General features: G+C 49.0%; 2 protein-coding genes and 1 long non-coding RNA gene across 3 annotated transcripts in view; all 3 read left to right on the forward strand.

Annotated features, from left to right (window-relative positions):
- LOC142471340 (uncharacterized) overlaps positions 1–7286 on the forward strand; it is a gene marked incomplete at its 5' end in the record, with an annotated part of 37987 nt that extends 30701 nt beyond the window's left edge. Inside the window, 4 exons of the mRNA XM_075578166.1 lie at positions 270–298; positions 1620–1780; positions 2961–4246; positions 7164–7286. Of these exons, the coding sequence (XP_075434281.1) occupies positions 270–298; positions 1620–1780; positions 2961–4246; positions 7164–7286 (1599 nt within the window). The remainder of the gene's footprint in view (positions 1–269; positions 299–1619; positions 1781–2960; positions 4247–7163) is intronic.
- The window catches only part of LOC142471342 (uncharacterized), a 52954-nt gene extending 42406 nt beyond the window's left edge, over positions 1–10548 (forward strand). The window contains exon 3 of the long non-coding RNA XR_012789410.1: positions 10480–10548. This is a non-coding gene — a long non-coding RNA (uncharacterized LOC142471342). The remainder of the gene's footprint in view (positions 1–10479) is intronic.
- Positions 8240–10074, forward strand: LOC142471430 (uncharacterized). The gene is made up of 2 exons (XM_075578234.1): positions 8240–9821; positions 10061–10074. Exons 1-2 carry the CDS (start codon positions 8240–8242, stop codon positions 10072–10074), a joined length of 1596 nt encoding a protein of 531 aa, XP_075434349.1.
- Positions 10549–10684: the final 136 nt, after the last annotated feature.

The raw sequence follows: 10684 nt of genomic DNA on the forward strand, positions 1-10684 counted from the left end.
AACACCCACTACAGATACCCCTACTACTGCAGCTCCCACTACACTTCCCCCTACTACTGCAGCACCCACTACAGATACACCTACTACTGCAGCACCCACTACAGTTACCCCTACTACTGTAGCTCCCACTACACTTCCCCCTACTACTGCAGCACCAACTACAGTTACCCCTACCACTGCAGTACCAACTACAGATACCCCTACTGCAACACCCACTACAGATACCCCTACTACTGCAGCTCCCACTACACTTCCCCCTACTTCTGCAGCACCCACTACAGATACCCCTACTACTGCAGTACCCACTACAGTTACTCCTACTATTCTAGCACCCACTACCGTTTCCCCTACTACTGCAGCACCTACTACAGATACCCCTACTACTGCAGCATCCACTTCAGATACCCCTACTACTGCAGCACCCACTACAGTTACCCCTACTACTGCAGCAGTCACTACAGTTACTCCTACTACTTTAGCACCGACTACCGTTTCCCCTACTACTGTAGCAACCACTACAGATACCCCTACTACTGCAGCACCAACTACAGATACCCCTACTACTGCTGCACACACTACTGTTTCCCCTACTACTGTAGCACCCACTACAGTTACTCCTACTACTGCAGCACCAAGTACAGATACCCCTACTACTGCAACACCCACCACAGATACCCCATCTACTGCAGCACCCACTACAGTTGCCCCAACAACTGCAGCTCCCACTACTGATACCCCTACTACTGCAGCACCCACTACACTTCCCCCTACTAGTGCAGCACCCACTACAGATACCCCTAGTACTGCAACACCGACTACAGTTACTCCTACTATTGCAGCACCCACTACAGTTACCCCTACTACTGCAACACCCACTACAGATACCCCATCTACTGCAGCACCCACAACAGATACTCCTACTACAGCAGCACCCACTACAGATACCCCTACTACTGCAGCACCAACTACAGTTACCCCTACCACTGCCTTACCAACTACAGATACCCCTACGACAGCAACACCCACCACAGATACCCCATCTACTGCAGCACCCACTACAGTTACCCCAACAACTGCATCTCCCACTACTGATACCCCTACTACTGCAGCACCCACTACACTTCCCCCTACAACTGCAACACCAACAACAGTTATCCCTACTTCTGCAGCACCAACTACAGATACCCCTACTACTGCTGAAACCACTACAGTTACCCCTACTACTTCAGCATCCTCTACAATTACCCCTACTACTGTAACACCGACTACCGTTTCCCCTACTACTGCCGCACCCACTACAGATACCCCTACTACTGCAACACCCACTACAGATACCCCTACTACTGCAGCACCAACTACAGATACCCCTACTACTGCAGCACCCACTACAGTTACTCCAACTAATGCAGCTCCCACTACACTTCCCCCTACTACTGCAGCACCAACTACAGATACCCCTACTACTGCAGCACCAACTACTGTTACCCCAACTACTGCAGCTCCCACTACTGATACCGCTACTACTGTAGCTCCCACTACACTTCCCCCTACTACTGCAGCACCCTCTAAAATTACCCCTACTACTGTAGCACTCACTACATTTTCCCCTACCACTGCAGTACCAACTACAGATACCTCTACTACTGCAGCACAAACTACAGATACCTCTACTACTGCAGCACCAACTACAGATACCTCTACTACTGCAACACCAACTACAGTTACCCCTACTACTGCTGCAAAAACTACAGTTACTCCTACTACTTTAGCAGCGACTACAGTTACCCCTACCACTGCAATACCAACTACAGATACCCCTACTACAACACCCACTACAGATACCCCTACTACTGCAGCTCCCACTACACTTCCCCCTACTACTGCAACACCCACTACAGATACACCTACTACTGCAGCACCCACTACAGTTACCCCTACTACTGCAACTCCCACTACTGATACCCCTACTACTGTAGCTCCCACTACACTTCCCCCTACTACTGCAGCACCCACTACAGATACCCCTACTACTGCAATACCCACTACAGTTACTCCAACTACTGCAGCTCCCACTACACTTCCCCCTACTACTGCAGCACCCACTACAGATACCCCTACTACTGCAGCACCAACTACAGTTACCCCTACCACTGCAGTACCAACTACAGATACCCCTACTACAACACCCACTACAGATACCCCTACTACTGTAGCACCAACTACAGATACCCCTACTACTGCAGCACCAACTACAGTTACCCCTACCACTGCAGTACCAACTACAGGTACCCCTACCACTGCAGTACCAACTACAGATACCCCTACTACAACACCCACTGCAGTTACCACAACTTCTGCAGTACCCACTACAGATAGCTCTACTACTGCAGCACCAAATATAGTTACCCCTACTACTGCAGCACCCACTACAGATACCCCTACTACTGCAACACCCACTACAGATTCCCCATCTACTGCAGCACCCACTACAGTTACCCCTACTACTGCTGCACCCACTACAGTTACCCCTACTACTGTAGCACCCACTACAGTTACCCCTACTACTGCAACACCCACTACAGATACCCCTACTACTGCAGCTCCCACTACACTTCCCCCTACTACTGCAGCACCCACTACAGATACCCCTACTACTGCAGTACCCACAACAGTTACTCCAACTACTGCAGCTCCCACTATACTTCCCCCTACTACTGCAGCACCAACTACAGTTACCCCTACTACTGCAGCACTCACTACAGTTACTCCTACTATTTTAGCACCGACTACCATTTCCCCTACTACTGCAGCACCTACTACAGATACCCCTACTACTGCAGCATCCACTTCAGATACCCCTACTACTGCAGCACCCACTACAGTTACCCCTACTACTGCAGCAGTCACTACAGTTACTCCAATTACTTTAGCACCGACTACAGTTTCCCCTACTACTGTAGCACCCACTACAGTTACCCCACCTACTGCAGCACCCACTTCAGATAACCCTACTTCTGCAGCACCCACTACAGATACCCCTACTACTGCAGCACCAACTACAGTTACCCCTACTACTGCAGCACTAACTACAGATACCCCTACTACTGCTGCACCCACTTCAGTTACCCCTACTACTGTAGCATCGACTACCATTTCCCCTACTACTGTAGCAACCACTACAGATACCCCTACTACTGCAACACCAACTACAGATACCCCTACTGCTGCTGCACCCACTACTGTTTCCCCTATTACTGTAGCACCCACTACAGTTACTCCTACTACTGCAGCACCAAGTACAGATACCCCTACTACTGCAGTACCAACTACAGTTACCCCTACTACTGCAGCACCAAGTACAGATACCCCTACTACTGCAACACCCACCACAGATACCCCATCTACTGCAGCACCGACTACTGTTGCCCCAACAACTGCAGCTCCCACTACTGATACCCCTACTACTGCAGCACCCACTACACTTCCCCCTACTAGTGCAGCACCCACTACAGATACCCCTAGTACTGCAACACCGACTACAGTTACTCCTACTACTGCAGCACCAACTACAGTTACCCCTACTACTGCAACACCCACTACAGATACCCCATCTACTGCAGCACCCACAACAGATACTCCTACTACAGCAGCACCCACTACAGATACCCATACTACTGCAGCACCAACTACAGTTACCCCTACCACTGCCTTACCAACTACAGATACCCCTACTACGGCAACACCCACCACAGATACCCCATCTACTGCAGCACCCACTACAGTTACCCCAACAACTGCATCTCCCACTACTGATACCCCTACTACTGCAGCACCCACTACACTTCCCCCTACAACTGCAGCACCAACAACAGTTATCCCTACTTCTGCAGCACCAACTACAGATACCCCAACTACTGCTGAAACCACTACAGTTACCCCTACTACTTCAGCACCCACTACAGATACACCTACTACTGCAGCATCCTCTACAATTACCCCTACTACTGTAACACCGACTACCGTTTCCCCTACTACTGCCGCTCCCACTACAGATACCCCTACTACTGCAACACCCACTACAGATACCCCTACTACTGCAGCACCAACTACAGATACCCCTACTACTGCAGCACCCACTACAGTTACTCCAACTAATGCAGCTCCCACTACACTTCCCCCTACTACTGCAGCACCAACTACTGTTACCCCAACTACTGCAGCTCCCACTACTGATACCGCTACTACTGTAGCTCCCACTACACTTCCCCCTACTACTGCAGCACCCTCTACAATTACCCCTACTACTGTAGCACTCACTACATTTTCCCCTACCACTGCAGTACCAACTACAGATACCTCTACTACTGCAGCACCAACTACAGATACCTCTACTACTGCAACACCAACTACAGTTACCCCTACTACTGCTGCACAAACTACAGTTACTCCTACTACTTTAGCAGCGACTACAGTTACCCCTACCACTGCAATACCAACTACAGATACCCCTACTACAACACCCACTACAGATACCCCTACTACTGCAGCTCCCACTACACTTCCCCCTACTACTGCAGCACCCACTACAGATACACCTACTACTGCAGCACCCACTACAGTTACCCCTACTACTGCAACTCCCACTACTGATACCCCTACTACTGTAGCTCCCACTACACTTCCCCCTACTACTGCAGCACCCACTACAGATACCCCTACTACTGCAATACCCACTACAGTTACTCCAACTACTGCAGCTCCCACTACACTTCCCCCTACTACTGCAGCACCCACTACAGATACCCCTACTACTGCAGCACCAACTACAGTTACCCCTACCACTGCGGTACCAACTACAGGTACCCCTACCACTGCAGTACCAACTACAGGTACCCCTACTACAACACCCACTACAGATACCCCTACTACTGCAGCAACAAATACAGTTACCCCTACTTCTGCAGCACCCACTACAGATACCCCTACTACTGCAACACCCACTACAGAATCCCCATCTACTGCAGCACCAACTACAGATACCCCTACTACTGCAGCAACAAATACAGGTACCCCTACTACAACACCCACTACAGATACCCCTACTACTGCAGCAACAAATACAGATACCCCTACTACTGCTGCACCCACTACAGTTACCCCTACTACTGTAGCACCGACTACCGTTTCCCCTACTACTGTAGCACCCACTACAGTTACCCCTACTACTGCAGCACCAACTACAGATACCCCTACTACTGCAACACCAGCTACAGATACCCCTACTACTGCAGCTCCCACTACACTTCCCCCTACTACTGCAGCACCCACTACAGATACCCCTACTACTGCAGCGCCCACTACAGTTACCCCTACTACTGCAGCACCCACTACAGATACCCCTACTACTGCAGCGCCCACTACAGTTACCCCTACTACTGCAGGACCCACCACAGTTACCCCTACTACAGCAGGACTCATTACAGATGCATCTACTACTGCAGCCCTCACTACAGTTACCCCTACTTCTGGAGGACCCACTGTAGTTACCCATACTACTGCAGCACCGACTACTGTTATCCCTACTACTACTGCACCCACTACAGATACCCCTACTACTGTAGCACTCACTACAGTTACCCCTACCACTGCAGCACTCACTACAGATACCCCTACTACTGTAGCATTCACCACAGTGACCCCTACTTCTGCAGCACCCACTACAGCTAGTCCTACTACTGCAGCACCCACTACTGTTACCCCTATTACTGCAGCACTCACTACAGATACCCCTACTACTGCAGCACCCAATACAGTTACCCCTACTACTGCAGGACCCACCACAGTTACCCCTACTACTGCAGGAACCACTACAGTTACCTCTACTACTGCAGGACCCACTGTAGTTACCCCTACTACTGCAGCAACCACTACTGTTACCCCTACTACTGCAGGATTCACTACAGTTACCCTTACTTCTGGAGGACCCACTGTAGTTACCCTTATTACTGCAGCACCCACTACTCTTATCCCTACTTCTGCTGCACCCACTACAGATACCCCTACTACTGTAGCACTCACTACAGTTACCCCTACTATTGCAGCACCCACAGCAGTTACCCCTACCACTGCAGCACTCACTACAGATACCCCTACTACTGTAGCATTCACCACAGTTACCCCTACTACTGCAGCCCCCACTACAGCTAGTCCTACTACTGCAGCACCCACTACTGTTACCCCTACTACTGCCACACACACTACAGTTACCCCTACTACTGCAGCACTCACTTCAGATACCCCTACTACTGCAGCACCCACTACAGTTACCCCTACTACTGCAGGATCCACCACAGTTACTCCTACTACTTCATCACTCACCACAGATACCCCTACTACTGCAGGACCCACCACAGTTACCCCTACTACAGCAGGACTCACTACAGATACATCTACTACTGCAGCCCTCACTACAGTTACCCTTACTTCTGGAGGACCCACTGTAGTTACCCCTACTACTGCAGCACCGACTACTGTTATCCCTACTTCTGCTGCACCCACTACAGATACCCCTACTACTGTAGCACTCACTACAGTTACCCCTACTACTGCAGCACCCACTACAAATAGCCCTACTACAGCAACACCAACAGCAGTTACCCCTAGCACTGCAGCACTCACTACAGATACCCCTACTACTGTAGCATTCACCACAGTTACCCCTACTACTGCAGCCCCCACTACAGCTAGTACTACTACTGCAGCACCCACTACAGTTACCCCTACTACTGCCACACACACTACAGTTACCCCTACTACTGCCACACTCACCACAGCTACCTCTACCACTGGAGCACTCACTACAGATACCCCTACTACTGTAGCACTCACCACAGTTACCCCTACTACTGCAGCACCCACTACAGTTACCCCTACTACTGCAGAACCCACTACAGTTACCCCTTCTACTGCAGCACCAACTACAGATACGCCTACTACTGCTGCACCCAGTACAGTTACCCCTACCACTGCGACTTCAACTAGTTTCACATTTGGGATCTCCACTGCTGTTGTTACCCTTGGAATGGAAAACACGGGCACATCAAGTAGAAGTTCCACTACAGGGATAAATAAGAATGTCACAACTACCATAAGTGCCACTACAGATTCCACCACAAGTGAAAGTGCGAATACAGGAACCACCATCAGTGGAAGTTTTACTACAACAACCACATTATTTGGAAGTGCGACTACAGGAACCACCACAAGCGGAAGTACCAATACAGTAACCACCACAAGTGGAAGTACCAATACAGGGACCAGCACAAGTGGAAGTACCAATACAGGGACCATCACAAGCGGAAGTACAAATACAGTAACCACCACAAGCGGAAGTACCAATACAGGGACCACCACAAGCGGAAGTACCAATACAGGGACCACCACAAGTGGAAGTACGAATACTGAGATCATTACAAGTGGAAGTACAAATACAGGGACCACCACAAGCAGAAGTGCCAATACAGGAACCACCACAAGCGGAAGTACCAATACAGGGACAACCACAAGTGGAAGTACCAATACAGTGACCACCACAAATGGAAGTACCAATACAGTGACCACCACAAGCGGAAGTACCAATACAGGGACCAGCACAAGTGGAAGTACAACTATGGGGACAACCACAAGTGGAAGTACTAACACAGGGACCACCACAAGCGGAAGTGCCAATACAGGAACCACCACAAGCGGAAGTACCAATACAGGGACAACCACAAGTGGAAGTACCAATACAGTGACCACCACAAATGGAAGTACCAATACAGTGACCACCACAAGCGGAAGTACCAATACAGGAACCACCACAAGTGGAAGTACCAATACAGGGACCACCAGAACTGGAAGTACCAATACAGGGACAACCACAAGTGGAAGTACCAGTACAGGGACCACCACAAGTGGAAGTACCAATACAGGGACAACCACAAGTGGAAGTACCAATACAGGGACCAGCACAAGTGGAAGTACCAATACAGGGACCACCACAAGCGGAAGCACCAATACAGGGACCACCACAAGCGGAAGTACCAATACAGGGACCACCACAAGCAGAAGTACCAATACAGGGACCACCACAAGTGGAAGTACCAATACAGGGACCACCATAAATGGAAGTACAAATACAGAGACCACCACAAGTGGAAGTACCAATACAGGGACAACCACAAGTGGAAGTACAACTATGGGGACCACCACAAGTGGAAGTACCACCACAGGGACCACCACAAGTGAAAGTACCAATACAGGATCCACCACAAGTGGAAGTACCAATACAGAAACCGCCACTAGTGGAAGTACCAATACAGGGACCATCACAAGTGGAAGTACTAATACAGGAACCACCACAAGTGGAAGTACCAATACAGATACCATTACAAGTGGAAGTACCAATACAGGGACAACCACAAGTGGAAGTACAACTATGGGGACCACCACAAGTGGAAGTACCACCACAGGGACCACCACAAGTGAAAGTACCAATACAGGATCCACCACAAGTGGAAGTACCAATACAGAAACCGCCACTAGTGGAAGTACCAATACAGTGACCACCACAAGCGGAAGTACCAATACAGGGACCAGCACAAGTGGAAGTACAACTATGGGGACAACCACAAGTGGAAGTACTAACACAGGGACCACCACAAGCGGAAGTGCCAATACAGGAACCACCACAAGCGGAAGTACCAATACAGGGACAACCACAAGTGGAAGTACCAATACAGTGACCACCACAAATGGAAGTACCAATACAGTGACCACCACAAGCGGAAGTACCAATACAGGAACCACCACAAGTGGAAGTACCAATACAGGGACCACCAGAACTGGAAGTACCAATACAGGGACAACCACAAGTGGAAGTACCAGTACAGGGACCACCACAAGTGGAAGTACCAATACAGGGACAACCACAAGTGGAAGTACCAATACAGGGACCAGCACAAGTGGAAGTACCAATACAGGGACCACCACAAGCGGAAGCACCAATACAGGGACCACCACAAGCGGAAGTACCAATACAGGGACCACCACAAGCAGAAGTACCAATACAGGGACCACCACAAGTGGAAGTACCAATACAGGGACCACCATAAATGGAAGTACAAATACAGAGACCACCACAAGTGGAAGTACCAATACAGGGACAACCACAAGTGGAAGTACAACTATGGGGACCACCACAAGTGGAAGTACCACCACAGGGACCACCACAAGTGAAAGTACCAATACAGGATCCACCACAAGTGGAAGTACCAATACAGAAACCGCCACTAGTGGAAGTACCAATACAGGGACCATCACAAGTGGAAGTACTAATACAGGAACCACCACAAGTGGAAGTACCAATACAGATACCATTACAAGTGGAAGTACCAATACAGGGACCACAACAAGTGTAAGTAACAATACAGGGACCAGCACAAGTGGAAGTACAAATACAGGGACCACCACAAGTGAAAGTACCAATACAGGATCCACCACAAGTGGAAGTACCAATACAGAAACCGCCACTAGTGGAAGTACCAATACAGGGACCATCACAAGTGGAAGTACTAATACAGGAACCACCACAAGTGGAAGTACCAATACAGACACCATTACAAGTGGAAGTACCAATACAGGGACCACAACAAGTGTAAGTAACAATACAGGGACCAGCACAAGTGGAAGTACAAATACAGGTACCACCACAAGTGGAAGTAACAATACAGGGACAACCACAAATGGAAGTACCAATACAGGCACCATCACAAGTGGAAGTACCAATACAGGGACCACCACAAGTGGAAGTACAAATACAGGGACCACCACAAGTGGAAGTATCAATACAGGGACCACCACAAGTGGAACTACCAATACAGGGACCACCACAAATGGAAGTACCAATACAGGGACCACCACAAATGGAAGTACCAATACAGGGACCAGCACAAGTGGAAGTACCACCAGTAAGTCACAAGCTTTCTTGAAATATATTCCTTGGGGAAATCATTCTTAGAAAGTCCCTGTTAGAAGAGTGTGTCAGTCCCTCCTAGGGGCAAAGTGTACTTATTGCAGTGACATGATTAAGGGGTCAGTCCCTCCTAGAGGAAAAGTGTACTAATGGCAGTGACATTATTAAGGGGTCAGTTCCTCCTAGGAGCAAAGTGTACTAATGGCAGTGACATGATTGAGGAGTCAGTCTCTCCTAGGGGCAAAGTGTACTAATGGCAGTGACATGATTAAGGGGTCAGTCTCTCCTAGGAGCAAAGTGTACTAATGGCAGTGACATGATTATGGAGTCAGTCACTCCTAGGTTCAAAGTGTACTAATGGCAGAGACATGTTTATGGGGTCAGTCCCTTCTAGCCAAATATTTGCTATTAGTACATATACTCATATATATGTAAATATATGCATGCCATTGTTTTATCTGCAGCAGGAAGCGGCAGCACAGTGACACAGAGTACCACAAATACTACCCAAACATCATCTGCCTCATCTGCAGGTAATACAGATACTCAGCATTATTATACAGCGCAGCAAGCTCACTATCAGTGTGCAGATACTCAGTATAATTATACATTGTAGTGTGATCACTATCAGTCTATAGTGATACTCATCAAAAGTATACATTGTGACGT

Source organism: Ascaphus truei, chromosome 20 (genome assembly GCF_040206685.1).
Source record: "Ascaphus truei isolate aAscTru1 chromosome 20, aAscTru1.hap1, whole genome shotgun sequence".
NCBI classification, from domain to species: domain Eukaryota; kingdom Metazoa; phylum Chordata; class Amphibia; order Anura; family Ascaphidae; genus Ascaphus; species Ascaphus truei.

Excerpts from the sequence above, each read along its gene's own strand:
- LOC142471430 (XM_075578234.1), top strand. The coding sequence starts at position 8,240 with ATGGGGACCACCACAAGTGGAAGTACCACCACAGGGACCACCACAAGT.